At 55.1% G+C, this 22569-nt stretch overlaps 1 protein-coding gene across 2 annotated transcripts in view; it reads right to left on the bottom strand.

The window, feature by feature from the left end:
• Positions 1–505: 505 nt before the first annotated feature.
• PGBD5 (piggyBac transposable element derived 5) overlaps positions 506–22569 on the bottom strand; it is an 89354-nt gene continuing 67290 nt past the window's right edge. Inside the window, exons 4-8 of one of the 2 annotated variants that reach the window (XM_036829579.1) lie at positions 12858–13038; positions 9233–9430; positions 3842–3947; positions 2237–2456; positions 506–1411 (exon numbers count right to left, since the gene is read on the bottom strand). In XM_036829579.1, the coding sequence (XP_036685474.1) occupies positions 2261–2456; positions 3842–3947; positions 9233–9430; positions 12858–13038 (681 nt within the window). In that variant the 3' untranslated portion in view covers positions 506–1411; positions 2237–2260. Of the gene's footprint in view, positions 2457–3841; positions 3948–9232; positions 9431–12857; positions 13039–22569 lie in introns of both variants that reach the window. The other variant, XM_036829578.1, reaches the window with a different exon arrangement.

The following is a 22569-nucleotide window of genomic DNA, read 5'->3' as shown; positions in this document are numbered from 1 at the left end:
AGAGAAACCGCTCTCAACCTGAGAGCTGGTGCGGTCGCCGCAGCCTCCGCTAGAACCCAGCTGAACTGCTGTCCCCTCAGTCATTTCTCAGAAACCAGGTGGCCACCGTCTTGAGTTCAGAGCACTAAGATGGTGTCATTACTCTGTAATCACTTGGTGATGTGAAGTCACCCACTACTGGTCACGGCAGCGCCTCTTGTGTTGAATCAGAATGACGCACAGCCTGGGAGAGGACGGACCGCCAGGCTCTGAGACAGGCGCGACGTGTCTGACGGCAGAGACGCTTGCAATACAACTAAACGCTCACGGGGGGGGACTAGGCATCCATATACGTGTCTCCAGTCAACACTTTTAGCTGAATTCCTCTTCTAAACTGCTCACTGGTTCATGGTGCTACAACAGTCAAGATCGTGTACATGGGATTATACAGGAAATCAAGACTTAAAAAAAGGAGCCCGGATTTTTGTCCCTGACCTTTTAAACAAACTCACGTATTAACAAAGAGTCAACATCTAAATAGACTTTTATTTTTTTCTTTTACTTATTTGGACAGAAAAGAAAATTCGTCAGCTTTCATTAGAGTCTCCCTAAGTGTTGGAAACGCATTAAACTCAGAAATAGTGGACCTTGTAGAAAAGCATCACAAATTAAAAATAGATTTCTCCATGTGGTAAAAGTGCTTCCAATCCAATTAAAGGACACGGCAAAGGTGTGTTGAGACGCGATTTAAAATTTGGCCTACGATCCGTGGCATCGGATTAAAACCACAGGTGAGGTGACCGTCATGAACCCGGGGACAGAAATGATGTGAGTTGGGAGCATGCCGCCAGCAACACTTTTAATTAACTGAGTGACAACAGGGAAGAACGTCCCAAAGCCTGAGTAGAGTAGGTTTGCATCTGTAAAAATAAGGGGGGCGACATAAACTGGGTTGAAGGGGGATCACGTAACTCTAGAAATTACTTGTTTCTTATCTGCGGGGACAGCCAGACCAGCCGACCACCCTGGCCGAGGTCTCCCAGGGAGACCGGTGGACCTTGGTTCAGAAAAGGCCCAAGTGTTCTGGGCAGTAAGCGAAGCCCTTGCTGTCACTGCTCGTCACGTAGGCCTTTCGGGCTGGCGGTGAGCAGGCCCCCGGCCCGCGGGAATCACGCCCAGCCAAGCTGGTACAGGTGGGTTTGCCAATGCCCACCACACAGTTCGGAGGGGTGCTGTGAGGCCGGCAGACACTGCCCGGTGACCATGCGAGGGAGAGAGTTCGCGAGTGGTCATCCGTAGAGACATTCTGTTGTCTCAGCCATGCTATGTATTTTCCAAAACAAGTGGTTCTGCTAATGATGACCGAGCTCAAGGCCCGCAGGCCCCCGTGGTCTGATGGACGCGAGGTGCCCTCTCTGGCCCAGGTCCAGGCCTGTGATCATGCAAAGAGCCACGACAGGGTGGGGTGAGAGGGGGAGGGCAGAAAAGAAGAGGGACATTTCCTTTTACAGAAGATCTGAAGCAACAGTAAGAAAATAACCTGAAGATATATTTAAAAATAAAAACCGGCCTCACACTTCACTGCCATTCTCCCTTTCTCCCCGTCCACCAGCCACGCAGGGATGGGCAGGAAGGCCGCGTGGACGTATCAGAGGGCCCCGCTCCCCGCGCCGTCGCTGCCTTTTCGTGGCGCCGGGTTGTGTTTCTTCTTCTGCGAGCCCCGTTCTAAGCTGCCTGCACAGGGCAAACGCTGGGGAACCCTCCGGGCTCCCGCACACACCTGAGCAGTCCCAGCCGCGCAGAGCCCACCCGGCTCGCCTCCCGCCACCCGCAGGCACGGCGAGGCGCGAACCACGTCACGACGTCTCTCCATCTTCACCCAGCAGGACGCGCTCCGGCTCGTCTCATCCCATCCCTGGCGCCCCTGGTGGCTGCAGCCCTCCCAGGCCCCCTGTGCTGAGCGGGCTCTCCCGCGGCCTCCGGGGCGTCGTGAGGGTGCCCTCCATGCCCCGCGCTGGCTGCACGGAGGGTCTGGCTCGGGGCCGCACCTGCAGGATGCCCCGCTCTCCGGAGGGAGGCCGTGCTCTTCTTTGCGTGGAAAGCGGGGTGGCGCCATCCTCTGACCAGGTCCGTCCTGGTCCCTCCAGAGGCCCTGAGCACCCCTCCCGGGCCGCAGCCCCACGCAGGGCGTCTCCGGGTCTCTGGCCGGCGGGTCGGACGTCAGGCTCCCCCGCCCCTCCCTGGACCCGGTCCTTACCTAACCCGGGCCGCGCCCGCGGCATCAGAGGCTCGGAGAGGTGTCCTCCAGGCCCAGCAGCTCTCGCACGAGTGTCTCCCCGAACTGGGCCCGGCTGTACCTCTTCACGTGGTAGGCCTCCGACATCTTGTACAGGATGTAGGCGTTGTTGATGGCGACGCTGACGGCAAACCAGAACACCTGTTGCCAGGTCTTGTTTGGTTTATGAGAAATGAAATACCTAGGAGGACAGAACGGCAAGGGAGGCTGACTCAGACGGTGCCCGGGGACCCGGTGCAGGAGAGGCATCCCCGAAAGGCCTCATCGGGGTCAGCGAGCTGCCGCAGGGGGCGCGGCGGCGGGAACCCGGCTGTGGGGAGGGGCGGGAGGGCGGGGCAGCCTCTCTCTGAGGCTCGGCCCCGTGAACCGTACTTGAACGTGCCAACAACCCCTATCAAAGGTCAGGTGGGAGGAGGCGGGTCACCACAGGGGACACCGAGACCAGGGGCCAGGCCTCTGCGGTGCAGCCGGGAGCTCTGGAGGGAACCGGGCCGAGGGGCTCCGCGGGTCGCCGAGGGGCTCCGCGGGTCGCCGAGGGGCTCCCCGGGTCGCCGAGGGGCTCCGCGGGTCGCCGAGGGGCTCCCCGGGTCGCCGAGGGCCCTGCTCAAGCGCGGCACATCCCGAGCCATCTCGCGCCCCGTCCGCCCGCAGCTCTGTGCGTGTCTCTTCACCACCCCCGCCTCCCCTCAGAGGGAGGCCTCCTCTGCCCCGAGACGGAGGACGGCGCTCCCCCCAGACGGCCAACTCAGGACCCATCCCTGCGCCGCGTCCTCCGTCGTCTGCACGTGTGTCTCTGCACCCCGGGGGCCGGTAGCCTCGGCACCACCGAGACGCCCAGCCAGGGCGGCCGCGGATGTCCATTCGCGCAATCGTGCCGATTCCCCTGGAGCCACCGCGCAGGCCCGCGAGGCGCCAGGCACGCCGCAGGCTCCGCGGAGACCGTCCAGTGACTCCCTGCGCAGCGGGGCTCCCTCTCACGCCCGGGCTTTTCCAGGAGACCCAGGACCACGTGCTGCCCTCCCCGCCCGCAAGCAGCCTGGGGGGACGTCCGTGCCCCTCAAGGAGGGCTGCGAAAATGCCCACCGCCTTTGGGGTTAGTCCAACCCTGTTCCAGGCTGTGAGGCTCAGGCCCAGTAATTTCATAGGCAGACCGAGGTTCAAGGGCAATCATTTCTTCCCTCCTGTTGTGGACACAGGAGCTCGCCCCGAGACAGCAGGGGGGCGCGTACACGCACACCGCGTGTGCACTTGACGACGACCCCACACCTGAGCCCGCGCCCGCACGCGAAAGAGCTCCATAACCAGTGCCGGAAAACACGCGGCCCGGCCCGACGGCGCCCGGGGCCCAGAGGGTGTGGGGTGCAGGCCAGCGGCTGAGATGGGGGGGAGGGGACAGAGAGGGCAGCGGTGCAGGAGGTGGGGGGCTGGGCGGGCCGGGCCGCGGGCTCGGGATTTTATCCCTCGGGCTCTCCCTCTGTCAACTCTGAGCCTGGGGACACTGACCGCCCAGCGGCCCCTCTGTTCTCGGCGGCGAGGCCTCCCGTGCCGGGGCGCCGGCTCACTTACTTGCTGTACTTGTCATCGTACTTGCAGATGTAGCTGAGGTGGGCGGCGAAGGCCTCCACGGCCAGCGGGCAGGGGATCTCCCCACTCCTCCTCTTGATGATCACGCCTGCGGGGAACAGACGGGACGTCCCCTCTGAGCCAACCCCCGCAGACCCCCGTTCAAAATGTGCCCCCCTCCCCCCTGCCTGCTTGTCAAACAGACGGCAGGGGAGGAGATCGAGGGAAACCACCACCAACACCGCCACTGCCGCTTCAGGGGAGCACAGGACACTGGGCCCCGGCTGGGCCCGCGGGTGGTGAGGCACAAAGGCGGCCGTAAGTGGGGCGGGGCTGCTGCACCCGATGGGGCCTTGAGAGCAGAGGGGGAGCTCAGGACCCACCTTCCCCCTCCCTCCCTCCCTCCCCCGGGCTTCAACCCCTCCCGCCAGGGTCTGAGCGGGGGTGGGAGGGAGGTGGTCGCCGAGGTCAGGGAACAGGGGGTCCCTTCCGCCTGCTCTGCCGCCTCTGTCAAGGCGGAGGGTGGGACTAGAGGCCAGAAGGCGCAGCCGCTGCCCCGACCCCAGGCTCTTCCGCGCCTCGCCCCGCGGACAGAACCCTTCACACCCAGCTGCTCCCGGGACGCCCTCTCTCACACGCCTTCAAACGCCTTTTCCTCCCAGATACACATGGAACCGCGTCCCAGGGCCACTCGCCGAGGTCACGGCAAGATTCAAACGTCCCACTGACCGGGCATGAGAAGCCAAAAGAGGTCATCAGTCCTCCTCAACCTGCTGTCCAACAGCCTGCTTTCCAAGACCTGCCCCGCCCGCCCGGGCGGACGTCTGCTGCGCCCACGGAGGGGACGCGGGGGCGGGAAGGACACTTGTGCGAGCGAGGTCGGGATTACAGAGCGCTTCCTCCGCACAGCCCGCCCCCATCCCGGCCGCCCGCAGAACGATGCGATTAGGAGAATAGCGCCATTCAAAGGGCTGTGGGTTTTCAGCACTACTTAAATGGGTGTAACTGAAGTAAAAATGGTCACACAGGTCCATCTGCTGAGAATGAGCCAGGATCTTTTTTGTCTCCCACCCCGCTCCCCAGATACTGATTTTTTGCACTGAAGAAGCACCTGGACATCTTGTGAGAGACTGAGAAGCCAGGCCCCGCCCCTAGAGTTGTGGTCTGCGGAAGCCCGGGGCAGGACCCGGGCAACACACTTCCTAAAGCCTCCAAAGCTCAGAGGACCTCCGTGCCCAGCCAGAGGGTCCTGGGCCCTGGTTGCTTAGGGATCCTTTCCCCACTCAGAGAGACCGTTCTACGGTCGGGTGATGCAGACGCACGTGCATCCTCCAAGGCTGGGCTCCTGCCCAGAGGGTCCTGGGCCCTGGTTGCTTAGGGATCCTTTCCCCACTCAGAGAGACGTTCTACGGTCGGGTGATGCAGACGCACGTGCATCCTTCAAGGCTGGGCTCCTGCCTCCAAGGAGGGCTGTGTCTCTGCAGCACCCTTCCTGAGGGGACCTGTGCTGGTGTCTTTGCTCACCACCCCGCCCGACCTCAAGTCCAAGTGGGCAAACACCCCAGTTCCACACCCCGGCCCAGGCACATGGCCTTGGGAGGTTTCCCATGTCCAGCTCCATTTTAATTTGCCCGACTTTCGCCTACAGCCTCCTCTGGGACTAAGGAGGCCCCTTTAGGGCTCCCCAGAGTCCACGTGGGTATGAGCAGATCAGACCATCCCATAAAGAAATGAAATCCCCTCCGTTCTTTCCCCGGAAGTGGAGGACAACCCACTCCGAGTCACCAGGGCTCCCAGCGGGTCAGGCCCGCTGTCCGAGGGCCTCGGCCAGCACCGTGCCCCTGGGGCTCCCCGCCTGCAGCTCCGCCTGCTGCCTTCCACACAGCCAGGGCACTAGCTCCAGGGCCGCCGCCGTCCCAGCACACCCAGCCGTGCCAGGCCTGCTTCCCTTCTCCGTTTCCTTCCCATCCCTTCGAACGTTTTAACTCAACATGAGGATTGCAGCTGGAAATCTCAGGAGAGTGGTTTCAAAATCCAGGTGTGCGTCAGTCTCTAGCATTTCCCCAAGTTCATAAACAAGTCCACGCTCCTCTCTCCTGAAATTTTGGGATTTAGATACTATTCGAGCTGGAAAGGGTAAGTCTGCTGTCCTATAATATCCTTTTCTGAGGACTGAGAAGCTTTAGACATTGGAAATATTGACAAGAGGTGATGTGCTATTTATTGTGTCCGCTGGCCTCATAACCAGGAATGCCGTGCTCTCCTGGGTGCACCCTGTACATTTACAGCCTTGTGGGGGACCCTCTGCGCACAGCTTTATTCCACGTGTCTACCTCTGTGACACCGTAGGTCCACGTGGGCCTATGAGAGGACCACGTGTCTTCATGTTCCAGGGAGTTCTGTCTTCTGCCTTCCCCGGGCTTTTTCTGGCTGGGCTGACCTTCTTTCCGTCCTTCTGTAAGTCTGAATGAATGAGTCAAGACCTGACTCACAGACCCATGCAGACATTCCACACTCACGTTAGCCTCATGGAATCTGAACCCTAAGTGGGCAAAGAGGGAGATGGCAACGAGACGGTAGACTCAAAATGGATTCTAGAAGAAACGCAAAAGGATGCGGTTCTCGATGGGGATATGTCCCTGGATGAATGACAGCATGTAACTTAAAAAGCCCGCATACGCTCACAGTCTCTGAAAGAGGGCTCATTTTCCCTTAGAATCTGGAGTAAGGAATAATCAATCAATCCCTAAAATGTCCATAACTAGTTACATGTTTTCTAAAATTTGAAATTCTGCTCATCTTTTACAAGAACAAATATGGTCACAGTAGACGACAGTATAAAGCTGAGAAGCAGTCTTTAGAATATAGGAGACTTTGTCATCTGGGTGACATTTAAAATAAGTAGGGAAAAAAAGAATTATGTGATAAATGGTTCAGGTACAGAGGTGGGGCTGCTTGGTCAACCAACCTTTGCCACTTAACGAAAAAAAAAATAGTAGCAGCCCAACTGGTGCCACGACCAAAATAAATTCCAAGCGGATGACTGCAAAGTGCACAAAATCACCCTATAAAACAACCAAGTGAACTATACTCACCTGGCCTTGGGACAGAGCAGGGGCTTTAAAGCATGAGAGCAAATAACATTATCGACAGCTGTTCCTATGCAGAAATGAAAAACCCTTTGTATGTTAAAATTACTGGCCATAAATAAAAGCAAAAGGAAAACAAACGAAGAAAACTATCTGCTATAGGCATAAAATCTGCTTTCAATTTTGTAAGACAAATACTTCAAATGAAAAATTGACAAGAACATGAAGAAATCATTGAAAATTAGCTAAAAACACAGGAAAAGATGTTCAACCCCACCAACAGTCATGGCGATTCATATTTAAAATTTGGTAGCATTTTTCAGCCATCATATTGACAAATTTAGAAAAGAAAAAAAAATAGTGTTGATAAAGCAGGAGGAATCTCGGTCCCCTTGTAACCTACTGCAACGGCAATAATACAGTCTTTTGGCAACACAGCATCAAGAGCCTTAAAAATGTTCAGACCCTTTGGCCCAGCCGTTCAACTTTTAGATTTATCTTGGAAGTGATCAAAGGATCAAAATGATCAAAGGAAGCGATCAAAGATGTACCTGAAGATTTATATATGAAGATCTTCACTACATCATTATTCATATTATGAAAAAAGGATCATTCATAGGGGCCAAGATAAAGAAATTATGATACATCTAAGGATGGAATACGAGGTGGTTTTTAAAAATCATGTCTTTGAAGTACACCGAAAGGAGAACTACCTCCCTTCATTAAGAAACGAGGCCCTAGGATGTGGACCAGGAGAAGGAGTCCCAGTGGGGAGCGTGCCGGCCACACGGCCTCCGCTCTGCGAGCCCCCTTGGCCGCACCCAGGGTCTCCTCTCACCCGCCGGGCTCCCAGTGTCCACAGGCCCTGGGGGGGGCCCAGGGGCCTGGCGGTGGGGGTCAGTCTGTGGCCAGGCTGTGGACACACTCCATGGGATTTTCAAGGGCGATTAGGGTCGGGGGCGGCGTGATGTATAATAGAGTACGTACTTTAGAAAACTATCACGGAATTGAACACAAATACTAGTTTCGGCGTATTTAAAAATCACCCCTCCCAATTTTCTCATCTTCCCTCAACAGCCTCCTGCCTCCTTCCCTTGGTGCCCGATTTAAGGGTCCCAGTCCTTGATATCGGGGTTTTCAGGTGTGTCTTCTTCAATCCTATTGCAGGCTTCTCCCTAACCTCCCCAGATGCGGTCTGTTCTCTGCTACCTCATTTCACCCAGCTCAGACAAGTGAGAAGTCCTTGCTTCGGGACATCGTTTCAGAGGCTATCACTTAACGTAACTTGGTGGGAAGCAGCTCCCATGCCCTACACCCACACCTGTTCCTAGAGACACTCTGGCCCCAAGGCCCCAACCGCAAGAGAGCAGAAGTCCAATTCAAACTGGCCTTCAGCTGACAAGGTCAATTCCAAACCTCTCCTCTAAGTGCCCTTGACATAGCACTCGAGGGGGGGCGGCTTTCTCCACCCCCTACACATAAGTGGGGTAACGACACCCACGTGCTTGAGTCCCTCAATTGCAATCTCCACTGAAATGTAACACAACTTAGGTGTGTGCGTGGGGTGAAGGATGGGAATAAATGAACAAGAGGCACTAAATACACACCCACATACCACATACATACACACATACCACGCACATGCAGACACACACAGACACATCGTACACCCCTGAGCTCCTTGGCAGTGTTCCTTTAATAGAGAAGAGGAAAGATGCCTTAATGTAAAGGAACACGAGGGACTTTTCGAATACATTACGCAACGATAAATATTTTTGTAAAGGGTCCCTTTGTCACTGCAATTTCCTTTTCTGTTGTTTAATCGTGTTTGAGCTGTAGGTTCCCTTAAATATAGGCTCCTTGCTAAATGAATCCCCTTGTTAGCAATGGATTTTAAATCCCAAGGAAAATCAATGACGATACAAACTGAACCCCCCAAAAACCCAACGCAAGCGATTAACTTCTAAGGAAGACATTTTAAAGATAAGAATGGTGGACTTTCTTTCCCCCCCTCCCATCAGAACAGACTTTTCACAGAATCCTAGATGACGATCATGTAAATGCCGTTCAAACGGAGCCTATTAATCACACCGCGTACGACCTGGGGGACCTGCAAATGCCAGCCTCACGGCTTCTGTTGACGGCTGGCAAGTCCCAGGCAGCGGACAGCCTGCGGGCCCAGGAAGCGCTTGCCGCCCCGCGAAGGGCAGCAGCCGTCACCCTGCGGCCCAGAGCCGAAGGGGCGGGGGCCACCCGACGCGAGAGCTCACCCACACCCCTGCCGCGGCGCCCACCGCGTGCCCACCTTGCTGCACGGGCGAGTAGGCGTTGGTCAGGAAGCGGAAGTGCCCCTTGTTGTACCAGCAGATGAGGGACATGCTCCCCTTCACCCGGATGCTGTGCTGGCCCCGGGCGGGCGGCAAGGCCGGACTGCTCAGCAGGGAGGGCGGCAGGCCGGTGCAGTCACTCTTCCTGGAGCTGAGCAGCCCGCAGCAGTAGATCCCTGCGGGGACACGGACCGCACGGCCTCAGGGCGGCTCCCCCCGACCCCCGGGCTCGGCCCTCAGGGGGCCCCTCTAGAAGAGATGGTGAAGTGGGGGCTTTCATCCCAGATGTGCTGCTGCCCCCAACTTCCGTACGTACTAAGATCACAGGGAAGAGCTAACGCAAGCAGGGCGTCGGCAGTAACAACGGCCACTCTTGCGGCCAGAGGGCTGGCTACCTGCCAGCATAGGGCTGAGCCCGAGGACCCATCCTCCCACCTGCTTCTAGAAACTTCTGAGCACATGCGATGCACCGGCACCGCAGGCTCCCGGCTGGGCGGGCAGAGACGGGTTTCGTTAGCACAGGTCTGTCTGCCGTCTAAGCCTGACCCAGCCAGTCACCACCCACCCTCACCAAGACTCGCCGGGCACCCGGGCAGCCCCGGCCGCGTGCAGCCAAGTGAAAGGCAGAGGAGGCAGGGCGTCATCACAGGACACGCGCTACACGGGGTCCTGCCTGTGCTGTACGCGCGGGGCCCCTGGGTGGCGGAGCTTCCTGAGGGGCCTCGACGCCCAGCACGTTCCACGGGGCAGGAGGCCCTGCAGGCAGAGACCAGCAGGAACAAGGAGCCTTCTCTAAATTCCGCCGGGACTCGAGGTCTTTCCCAGCCCTCCCCGCTCGTGGTCCCCAGCTTCCCCCACCCGCACAGGAAGCCGTGGGGAAGCCCACCCCACCCCACACCCGGGGGGGGACGTGATGGGGCACTTTGACTGAGGACCCGGGAGCAGTCCGCCCCTCCGGGCTGACACTATGGGCACGTGTTCCAGGCCCACGCTCTCCTCACCACTGCTTCCCCCCCAATGCTGGAAGGACGGCTGATGACTTCCTGTCCTCCGTGCCGCCCCAGAAGCAGCAGTGGGTGAGGAATAACACCCGTGGGGGGTGGGGGGGCACAGGCCCAGTGTTGCTGCCAGAAAGAAGAGGGCTCCCTGCGGCTCCCACCTCTACAGATCCAACCACCCAGACTCCGCTGGCCTTGAGATTTAAGAAGAACCTGTCTTCAAAACAGGGCAGAGGATTAGACGAATGAGGATAGTGTTTTAAATCGCCCACCGGGCTCGGTGAACCCAACCACCCAAAGAGCAGCTGCCTTCTCCTAACAGGGGAAGAAGAGAATCCGGCAGCACGCAAGTTTATTTATGAAAACGGCCATTCTTGCGTGAATACCGTTCCTGGCTATTATTTTACAGAGCAGTCTCTGCGCGCCCAGGAGGGACGGCCAGACTCAGCGGGGACTCCTGTCTTCAACCCCGGCCGCCCTGCCCGTTAGACGCCCCTGGGGGCACCAGGCCAGACGAGGCGGTCCGAGTCCCTGCGGGTGGGGGCAGCCAACCGTGAGCGATGTGGAGACACCCTCCCCGCGTGTCGGTCATCACAGGGGAAGCCCAGGAGGTCGTGTGGGAGGGCTCACAGCCTCAGATGCTTCTAACAAACAGCCGAAGAAATCTTTGTCTGCTCTCGGAAAACTTCAAATTCCACGTCTAATTATTTTCTTCCCACTGGAAGATTCTCCTCCACCCTCCGCTAATTCCCCGTGTGGGGAGGGCCCAGGCCAGCAGCCCAGCTCTCAGGGAAGCCTCTGGCGTCCTCACTCAGCACCCCACCAGCCCACATGCTACAAGCGGGTCCTGACTACGTCATGCGACTCTTGGTCCAGGAGACAGGGACACCCACGGTGTGGGGTAGGGGGCGGGCCTGCAGGGCACACGGACACTGTGGGGGGCAGTTCTGGGAACCCCGGGGGCCATGCACGTGACACTCACCCTGGGACCCGCACGAGCGGGCCAGCGGGCACGGCAGCCCTGGCTCTCACCCCACGCTCTGACACGGGCACCCACTGTGCTGGGTTAACGTGCGTCAGGGCCAGTTTTCTCCAACTTGACTCCATGGCCCCTCTTCACATAGTCTGACCTCTCCACACAGAATTCTCTCAACAATTAAACCCTGAGCCCTGCTGGGACCAGACTTACAGATGAGTAAGACATAGCCGAGGCTGGCAAGAGCACAGGGTCCAGGCTGAGGCCACAGGTTGGAAGCTGTGGGCTCCCCGTTACTTGAGAGGGTTTGCTTTTCTTTTTTTTTTTGGCTGCATCGGGTCTTAGTTGTAGCATGCAGGCTTCTCTCTAGTTGCAGCACGCGGGCTCTCTAGTTGAGGCGTGTGGGCTCAGTAGTTGTGCACGGGCTTAGTTGCCCTCCAGCAGGTGGGATCTTAGTTCCCCGACCAGGGACTGAACCCACATCCCCTGCAGTGGAAGGCGGATTCTTTACCACTGGACCAGCAGGGAAGTCCAGAGAAGGTTTGGTTTTAAGGCCAGACATCAGATCTGTTGCTAAGCAACAGGTCTGCAATTCCAGTGTCTGGGGTAGCTGAGTGGGGGCTTTCTGTGTTTCTCCCGAGTGGACTGGATATAAATCCCAGATGTAGGACGAAGTGAAGGCAGATACAACCTGCCATGGGGCTTCCTGACAGGGCCCAGGTCTGTCTCTATAGCCCCATTTCTGCCAGAGCCCTGGAAGGCTTGCCCTATCTTTGCAACAAACGAACCAGGCATCTTAGCACTGAGGGGAACTAATACCTTTCTGAGGCCCATTGTACTGCTGCCTGTATTAATGCACACAATTCTCTGCCCAGCTGGAAGGGGCCACATTACAGACCGGGGTGGGGAGTTCAGACTTCCTAAGAGTCTTAGTAGGAGCTGTGCCTTGGTGCTGCGGATTTAACGTTTGTGTCCCCCGCACCCCAAATTCCTATGTTGAAAACCTAATGCCTGAAGTGATGCTATTTGGAGGTGGGCCTTTGGGAGGTGCTTAGGTCATGAGGGTGGAGCCCTCATGAATGGGATTAGTGCCCTTATAAAAGAGTCCCTACAGAGCTCCCTAGTCCCTTCCACCATGTGAAGACACAGCGAGAAGTCTGCAACCTGGAGGAGGACCCTCACCCGACCACACTGGCACCCTGACCTTGGACATCCAGCCTCCAGAGCTGTGAGCAATGAATTCCTATTTATAGGAACTAAAAAGGATTTATAGGGTGGTCTATAAACCACCCACTCTGTGGTACTTTGCTATAGCAGCCCGAATGGACTAAAACACTAGGAAAACTCCTTGGAAGGCCATGGCCTTACCACAAAGGACACAAAGAGATGTGCCCAGAAGACCTGAACTGACCTGTCCCCCAGACCACGAGTCTGGTCTCCCTCCAGACCTCCGGTGCCCAGCAGGGTGCAGGCAGCCGGCAGGCTGGCATACCTGTCGCCCTGGGGGAGGGCCTCCCCACCCGGCATCCTGTGCTCTGTGCTGCCCGCCACTCGCCTGCATCCCCAGCCTTGCCCACCACTTCTCGGGGGCGGGGGACCACGCTCAGACCCGCTCCCCACTTGCCAAACCTTGCTTTTCAAACTCCTCAAACAGGGTCAGGCTGGTGATGCTGGGCCCCGTGAAGATGATGTAGTTCTTCCCGGCCGCGGTCCGGCACAGGCTCCTGGCCACCATGCTGTGCAGCTGCGGCTTGTTCTTCAGCGCGTCCAGCCCGTCAGGGCCCCCGCCTTCCTTCAGGTGGACGTAAATCTGCATCAGAAACACACAAGGGTCAGTGAGCTCAAAGAGGGGTCGGGCAGGGGCCCAACCATTCTGGAAGCACAGGCTTCCGTCTCCGGGCCGGGTGTGTGGGAAAGCCACCCCTCCTCGGGCTTCTGGTTCCACAGTCCCCACCTATCCCAGCATCTCCGTGGCCCACAGAGGCCACCAGTCACTCCCAAGGCTGCCCATCAGCCTGGTGCCTCAGCCTCAGACTGTGCAATTTAGAAATGTCAAGGTAAAGAAGGAAAAGGTCAAACTGTTACAAGTAATGAATCTGGCAGCTGAGATTAAAAGCAAACACATCCTCCCATTCTGAAGCACAGGAGTCCTGTTCACAGTAAACAGAAGTAAAGGCTACTTCACCTGTAAGGGATAAACATATCCGTGCACTTTCCGTTTGAATACAGCTTTTTAATTCACAAAGCACATCCACAATTACCACCTTACTCTTTACAGTAATCACCATGTGGGCAGAAGGGGTAATATTGACTTCATACTGCAGAGGAGGGGACAGGATCGGGGATTTAAAACTCACCTGCCGTCCCAGGACCAGCAAGGGTGTGCTGGAATTAGTACACAATAATTTTAAATTCTGTCCGTGAACATCCTCCAGGATCATCATATCATCTAAGAGGTGGGTGCAGGAAGTGGGAACGGAGTCAAGGAGTGTGTGGTCCTCCCTATGGCTGACTGAGCCACGCAGAATTACCATACGGGTATTAACCACTGTCCTCCTTTAGGGAGAACAGTTCTTCTCATGGAATGTTCCGGGTGCCTTTGCTGGCAGCGGTTCACAGACGGTGCTCAGTGTGCCCGTCACACTGCTCAGGGACCACGGCCGACAGCTGACGGGCGACAGGGCTCACCCTGACTGTCCTCCGAGGCACAGAACTGCTGAGGGCAGGCCCGTCCGTGCAGACTGAGCACAACCGAGGGCGGGCCCAGGGAGGACCGGCAGGTCCACGGTACCGCCCTCGGGCAAACGACTGCGGACGATCACTCGCAAAACACAGTGTCTGAGGTTCCTGAGGCAGACGAACAGCAGGCGGTGTAGGTCTTTCTCTAAAAGCATCTCATCCTCGAGGGCTAATTCTGTCCCGAATACTCACCTGAGACGTCCCCGGGGAGGACCGACTTGCCCGCAGCCTGGCAGGCAAGAGTGGGATCACGCAGCAGGACCCCAACACTTTATTTTGGGGTCTTTATGCCTTCACTACCTCACTCCCAGGAGGAACCTCTCTGATAGAGAGTAAAACACTGACACAGAGAAGCCAATCGTCTTGGCCACGTGTCACGTGAGGTTGCGACCGAGCAAGGACGTTTCCTCAGAACCCGCCTGCTCTCCTTCAGCAAAGCCCCGTCCTGCGGCGCCCACCGTGGGTTCTGCACCAAGGCCAGCTCTGACTCACAGCGCCTCCCAGGTATCCTGCCTGAACTGCTGGCACAGCCACGCTGGGCACTGTGTCCCCAAACCTACCTGGGGACAGTGAGTTTTGTCCCATGTGTCCCTCGAAAGGCAATCGTCCGGCTACACACACCGAGGATTCTCACCAGGGAATAGAAGGTGTGTTGCTGGAAACTCTCAGGCCAACCCTGATGACACCCCAGGTGGCTTCCAAAGTCCCCTGAGAGACGGGCAGACCGTGGCATACTCTGCCCGAGGCAGGCAACATTTCACAGGATTAAATGCAAAATCCTGCAACCAAGTTCAAAAACTTAACTGCATCTAGTACAGGATGCAAGAAACGTGACTTAGCAAGGATACTTCTGGAAAACAAACAAACACTAAACCCTTGGAGATGGCCAACTGCAGGCCTCAGATACCATGACCGGCCTAAGTGATCTTGACCCACATTAAAAACCAGGGTGGTGAGTATCTCATCCTTCCCTGGTCACATCATGACACTGCATCTCCGGGACACCACACTTGCCAAGGCGTAAAGAGAAGGGTGGTGGTCGGCATATTAGTTTGCTAGGGCTGCCGTGACAAAGAACCACAGAGGAGCACAGAGGACTCCAAGAACTTTTCTTTGGCTAGAGAGCTGTGTCATGGAATGATGATTAAGATCTCTCTAAGGCAGAACCAAGATGAATGCATACAAACAGAAAACAGATCTGCAAGCATCAGAGCCCTTACTAACACTCAGAGCCGTCCAAACACTGAATGGGTGTCCTCAGAGAGGCTCCAGGACAAGCCGGTGGCCCCTCGGGGGGTCTGAGCTTCAACTGCAGGGGGTGTATGCCAGTGTCAGAGGACGGTTCAGAAGCACACAGATGCCAAGTTCAGATGCCCCAACAAAGCGGCACATAAGACCACGCCCCGCCCCCCATGAACGTGTAGCCCTTGACTCATGAGAGGATGAGCTGGAGCCAACAAGACTAAGCGTGGCCATCGCAGGGCGACCGACACCAGAAGCATAACCTTCCCCTGCTTCAGTCCTAACAGCAAAGGGTGTCGGAGTCTAAATTCAGAGAGCACCGCTTCTCTCCTGGATCTAATAATAACCTGGAGAGAATCACGTCTTTCTCACCAACCGCTTTCCCAGCTGAGGCATCGCGTGAGCCAGAGTCTTAATAAACTCCTTTCCAGCAATAAAGGCAGTGGTTTGGAAGGTGGGTCCTCCAGGCTCCCGGATATGAGATGCCTTCAAAACATCACCCCCCTGATTTCCAGACCAGACTCAGCTGCACAGACTGGTGTCCTCCCCCGTCCCGCCCCTGCCCTCTTTGGAAGCGTGGATGTCCTCGGGGTCGGCGGGTGGGGAAGGGGTGGCACGCAGGGGCGGTGAGGACCTGCCACAGTCCCTGCTGGGACAATGCTGGGAAGGGAACCGGAGCGCCCGGCCAGGGGGCAGTGGATCCCTCACACGGCCCCGAGGGACTGGGCACTTCTGCTCATCACAAGACATGCACCGAGGTATGTCAGCCAGGAGCTGAAGGCAAGGGAGGGCCGTCCTGTCTCAGACTCACCCGTCAGGGCAGAAGAGGGCCGAGGCGCCAGCTCCCAGTTAGCAGTGAAGGCAGCCCTTCCCAGGCCCCAGAGCTGCGAGACATCCCGAGGTCGTGCCTCGAAGTACCTCCCCTACCTGCCAGGCCGCGGGCAAGGGGACGCGTGCCCCCTGCAGGGCAAACGTCGTCACTCCGCAAAACGGCGTGGCCCCAGGACTGCATTGTGACTTTCGTGGGCCCTTTTGCTCCCACGGGCCTCTTCCTCCGTGAAAAAGTATTTGAAATTATATTTTCCAACTGCATCGGCATAAAGAGAAGTATTACACGTCGAAGCACTTCCTGCAACTTACAAGTTCGTTATTTTGTCCCTTCTGATTTTAAGAGAAACAGAAACAGCGTCGCAGGCCCCTAAAGTGCTGTGGCCCCTCGGCACCGATCCCCTGATGCTGCGGAGCCGTGGGCCCCGGGCGGGTGGGCGAGGGAGGAGCACACGGAGGCCGCGAAGCCATGGCCCAGGCGGGAGGTGGTGCAGGCGGGACGCGTGGGCCCCGGCGGGAGGTGGTGCAGGCGGGACGCGTGGGCCCAGGCGGGATCGCACTGAGTCTCAGGCGCTGAGGGCCGTCGGGCAGCAGCCACGCACAGAAGAAGGTGGAAAGAGGAGACGGTCAGGCGGGCGGATACAGGGGAAGAGTCGGCGCCTGTGGGTGACAGAGGCTGAGCCAGGCCCCTGGGTCGCCAGCATTCGGGGGCGGGCCGCGGAGGAGGGGCTCCCAGGGAGGCATGGAGGGGAAGGGGGGGAGGGCACCCGGAAGAGGAGGGAGGGCTCAAGAAGGCCCACCAGCCCGGCTGGAAAGCAGTGACCGGGGGGGACACCCGAGGACGCTGGTGACTCCTCCAAGGCCACAGCGGGGCTCGAGGCAGAACTGAAACAGAAATTCTGTTTCTAACTACATGTTATTTAAAATCCAGTCTAAAGGACGATTTCTACCTTCACACACACAACTGTCCTCTCCTCATGCAACTTATTCAATATATCTGGACAGATATCCATACTCAAATGTCCACACATCGTGCACTTGCTGCTTCTGTTTTGCTGGGTCACGAGTCACCACAAGCCTAGTGGCTTATGCAACACCCGCTGGCACCCCGGCTCTGCAGGGCACGGGCAAGGTTCTGCTCAGGGTACCTCGGGGCTGCAATCAATCAGCATCGCTGGCTGTGGGTGCCCCGTCCCCTGCTGGCACGAGCCGGGAGGGCTCTCAGGTCCTAGAGGCCCCTGCCCTCTCCCCCCAGGGGCCCCTCCATCCTCAGAGCCGGCAGTGGAGACTCTCCCTTGGGTTGAAACCCTCCTGTGCTTCCAGCCCCTTTGCCAAGGAGATCCCTGTTCCTTTTAAAGGCTCACCTCGTTAGGTCAGGTCCACCTGGCATCATTTCCTTTTTAAAATCAGCGGGTTTACGACCATAATTATACCCGCAAAATCAAACTCCCTCCACAGCAACACCTAGATCAGCATTTGAGTGAAGAGCTGGGGTCATTACACGGGGGCAGGAATCTGTGGGCGTCTTCGATTCCGCCTGCCACCCACGGGGGCACAGCGTTTCAACAGCCGCGTGCCTATGCACCTGACGGACCCAAACACCACGGCTGATGAAGGGAACGCTCCCCCATCTCAGTAATAAAACCAGCAGGGTGGTGATGATGTCATAAAGTTGTTGACGTAAAAGTCAAGTTGATGATGTCAACTTTATTCCCTGAAAATAGACTGATTCCATGTACAATGTGCGGAGACCAGCAGTGAGACCTCCCTACCCAAACACCCCACACTGGTGAGGGTTTGGGAGTGTTCATCACTGCTGGGAACGCTGCCTTGGTACAATCTTTGTGTGCGCGCGTGTGTGTGTGTGTGTGTGTGTGTGTGTGTAGATATGTTGACTATATCCTTAAATGGCTATTTTTATGTGTTGCAATTATAGATATTTGGAGATTTTTGTTTTGGCTGCTAAACACACAATCCAATTTAATAAAAAACACAAACTAAATATAATTATAGAAGGACCCCCACCCCCCATCAGGGTTACCCAAGCATAGGCCCACGCGGAACTCGTATCTATTCCCGAGACAGCCCCACCTCAGTTAGCGCTTGTTAATATGCACTGCATTAAGCCCACACCTGGAGGTGATGACAGCCTCTTCCCTGGGATAACACATCTCTCCAAAAGCCATGACGTGCGGTGGTGTTACAGGACCATCTCAGATGACTTAGCTTCATATGGCCACACAGGCAAGTCTGCACACTGGCGTTTCCGCAGATTCCAGCCAGTTCCTTCCCAAGGAGCAGACACTTAGCTGCTCCATCAGGAGAAGGGGAGAGGTATGGGGTCAGACGTCTCCCTGTTCCTATCAGGAAATCTGGAAGAAGCCTGAAGCCAAAATGTGGCATCAATAGGAGTCCAAGGAGGGTCTTGAATTATGGCACTCAGTACTAGAAGGTAACGTGAGTTTACCTTTAAAGCGAATATAAAATAGGATCTAAATAGGGACTTCCCTGGCGGTCCAGTGGTTAAGACTTTACCTTCCAATGCAGGGGGTGCGGGTTCGATCCCTGGTCGGGGAGCTAAGATCCCACATGCCTCAGGGCCAAAAATACCACAACATAAAACAGAAGCAGTATTGTAACAAATTCAATAAAGACTTTAAAAATGGTCCACGTCAAAAAGTCTTTAAAAAAAAAAACATATGATCTACAAAAATAGTAACCTCAAAAGTCCCAGCTGAGGGGCACGGTTTCCAATGAACTGTTAACCTGGGCAGTCAGAAGGCCACACAAGGACTCAACCTGCCTGACCAGTGCCGCTGGGTCAGCCTGGTCCAGCTCTCACTGGTCTGGGTTTGCTTTGACTGAATAACTTTAGCTGGTCTAAGACGTGAACCTGTACCCCTGAGTTGGATGAATGAATCTATGACTCTATGAAAAAAGTCATAAGCTCCCATGGAACCGTACCCCAACTACACGCCATTGCTCCAACTGCCGATCGTGCGTGGATTTGAAAGCCCTCCTCAGACAATCCCATCAGCACCCCGACAGAGGCAGCCCCACTGAGCGCCCCCACACACCCATGCACTGCGCCGGCGGCCAAGGAAACGCCACTCACTTAAATGTGTAATTGCCGCCTTGCTGGCTTTTCAAACGTTCTCCCTCTCCGTCCACGCACGCAGATAGCACCATCACTCTACAATAGCTCCTCCTCCAGCAGGTAGGGGCACGGGGGAGCCTCCATCACTGCGTAAAATGGAATTTGCGGTTGAGACCGTTCCCCTCTGAGCTACAAGCTCGTTTGACGAGTGTCGTTAGGGCAGAAAAATGCATCTTTCAATCAAAAGGTTGCCAAGCTTTTCACTTTTCCTACAAAAAAGTTCTTCTTCCTCCTAGGATTTATTAACTTTTTCATATACAGATTTAGAAAGAGAAGGAAGAAAACTGATTGATATATGATATCATATGGTATTACATTTTGCCCCAGGATGTTATTACTAATGTTGTGTATTTTTTATTGACATCGTAACAGAAAGAATCTTAGGAAACATGGAGTACAGTGGTAATGCCTTGGGAGATGCCTGCACCACGTGACTGTCTATCTTAGCCCTACTTCTGAAATGCCCCAAGACCTCGAGAGGTGGGACCTAGTTCATCACCGCCTCCCCCAAAAGAACACTGGTGACAGCCGCCATCACGGATGGACTCAAGGGTCATGAAGATGCACCAGCTGACGCTTCCACTAAGCTGTCCCTGGGCTTTGCGGGTCTTGACCACTGGCCCTACTTCTCTTGCAGAACAGGAGAATCGGGCTTTTCCACGGCTGGTGGAGGGCATACCTGGGGACGGGGAAGTCACTCATCAGGGACTACGGCGCACAGAGCAGGTGTAGGCTGTAATCCCAGCAGTGGGGCGACAGCACAAGAGTGCAGGGGCCGCACTCATGGAGACCACGCGGAACAGGCACATGGAGGTGGGTGGGGCTGTCACCCGTGCGGGGGGACGGCCACGCGTGAGAACCATCAAGTTTAAAGGAGGCTCACTCACCTCGAGAGGAACGGAGTCTGCCACCAGGAGACGATGAGGGCGGAAGCCCTGGATTCGATGGGCAAGGGCTCTGCCGTTTACCGGCTTGTGTGATTTGGGGCAAGTTACTTAATTGCTCTGAGCCTTGATTTCCTCATTTGTAAGGATAGTACTACTCTCTGTACCTCTCAAGGCCACTGTCTTTACGTGCAAGTCGTGTACACAGAAGTGATTTTTTTTTTTTCATGGCAAAGCTCCCTATCTGTGCTGTAGCCTCTAGATACATGGGGCTGTTTTAATTTAAATTAGCTGAAATTAAGTACAATGAAAAATTCAATTCCTCAGTCACACTGGTCAGGTACTCAGCAGTCACATGTGGCTAGTGGCTGCCGTGGTGGAGCCCACGGATACAGGACGTTCCATCCTCACGAAAGTTCCACTGGACGTGCTGCCTTACGCCATCCTTGGCTCAGTAGCCTGGTTTTCCAGCAAAGTCTCCATGCCATCACCTTGTGGATGGTTTTCACTACCAGTGTTTTCTCATGTCACCTCTCACCAGGACCAAGGCCAGGAAGGGCTTGTGCACTGAGACAGTTTTCTACCCCGTCTTCTCCAGCACCTTACAAGAACCTTGCTTTGTTTTATCCCAAAGCTCAAATAATCGGTGAGTCTGTCTTTCAAAATGACGGATTGCGGAGGAAACTCTAATTCGAAAAGATACATGCACCCCAATGTTCAGAGCAGCTCTATTTACAACAGCCAAGCCATGGAAACAACCTAAATGTCCATCGACAGATGAATGGATAAAGAAGATGTTGTACATATATACAGTGGAATACTACTCAGGGACTTCCCTGGTGGCGCAGTGGTTAAGAATCCGCCTGCCAATGCAGGGGATACGGGTTCAAGCCCTGGTCCGGGAAGATCCCACATGTCGCAGAACAACTAAGCCCATGCACCACAACTACTGAACCTGTGCTCTAGAGCCCACGACCCACAACTACTGAGTCTGCGAACCACAACTACTGAAGCCTACGTGCCTAGAGCCCGTGCTCCGCAACAAGAGAAGCCACAGCAATGAGAAGCCCATGCACCGCAACGAAGAGCAGCCCCCATTCGCTGCAACTAGAGAAAGCCCGCGCACAGCAACGAAGACCCAACGCAGCCAAAAATAAATTAATTAATTAATTAATTTAAAAAAAATAGAATGCTTTCTTAAAGAAGAAAAAAAAGAAATACTACTCAGCCATAAAGAAGAATGAAATAATGCCATTTGCAGCAACATGGATGGACATAGAGATTATCATACTAAGTGAAGTAAGTCAGACAGAGAAAGACAAATATCATATGATGTTGCTCATATATGGAATCTAAAAAAATGATACAAATGAACTTATTTACAAAATAGAAACAGACTCACAGACAGAGAAAACAAACTTATGGTTACCAAAGGGGAAAGAGGGGGAGGGATAAATTAGGAGTTTAGGATTAACATACACACACTACTCTATATAAAATAGATAAACAACAGGGACCAACTGTATAGCACAGGGAACTATATTCAATATCTTGTAATAAACCATAATAGAAAAGAATATGAAAAAGAATAGATATATAACGGAATCACTTTGCTGTGCTAACACAACATTGTAAATCAACTGTACGTCAATAAAACAACAACAACAACAATGGATTGGAGGAGAAGGTGGGCTCTGCACTCCTCACGTGAGTGTAGTTCCTTGGGGAGAGGGCCAGGGTTTAATCTGATCCAGTTAGCGCCTGATGCACCTACATGGCACTTACATTCTTTATTGTCTCTCCTTCCCTGTGCGGTAAGGAGGGCTGGGCAAACTAAACCATTCCACAGAATGAGGAAGGGATTAGTGCCCAGCCGCTTGTTCAAGGACACTCAGGTCTGTGACACATGTCCTGTGCCCCAGCCAATTCCATCCTGGGACATAGCCACATTCAACCTGGACAGGATTGAAGCTAGCATCCCGGCCACTGCACAATTAAACAGATGGGTATATGCACTGCCCAGTTTTTGATTCCACAAGCAAAATTCACTCTTGTTAATTAATTCCATTCTGAGCCCCATTTTTCAATCTAATCCAGTTAGTTTTAGGTCAGGAGCAATTCACTAGTACACACAAAAATTAAAAGTCAAATAAGAAAAAAAAAAAAAAACCTTCAGTGCAAATTCCTCAAGTTCTTTCAACATAAAAAGCATGTCTCAAAATAAGGGAGATGAGTGACAATTTGAGGCTAGAACATCAATCACACAACAATCAAGCTGGGTAAGAAACAGAGACTTGGTTTTGGTCTAAAGGGAGAAAAGTTATCTCCCTGGGGAGAGATCATACCCTAGGGGTCCAGAGGGTGGGCTCCGGGGTCCGGAAGGCTGGGTTTAATCCCAGGTGTGTCCCTTTAGGCTGAGACTTTGGACGAGGCAGCAAATCTCTCTGGGCTTTGGCTTCCTCACCGTGAAACAGGGGCAGGAGCACCCCTA

Source organism: Balaenoptera musculus, chromosome 16 (assembly GCF_009873245.2).
Source record: "Balaenoptera musculus isolate JJ_BM4_2016_0621 chromosome 16, mBalMus1.pri.v3, whole genome shotgun sequence".
In the NCBI taxonomy this organism is placed as follows: Eukaryota; Metazoa; Chordata; class Mammalia; order Artiodactyla; family Balaenopteridae; genus Balaenoptera; species Balaenoptera musculus.
This window is presented reverse-complemented; position numbering and strand designations above follow the sequence as displayed.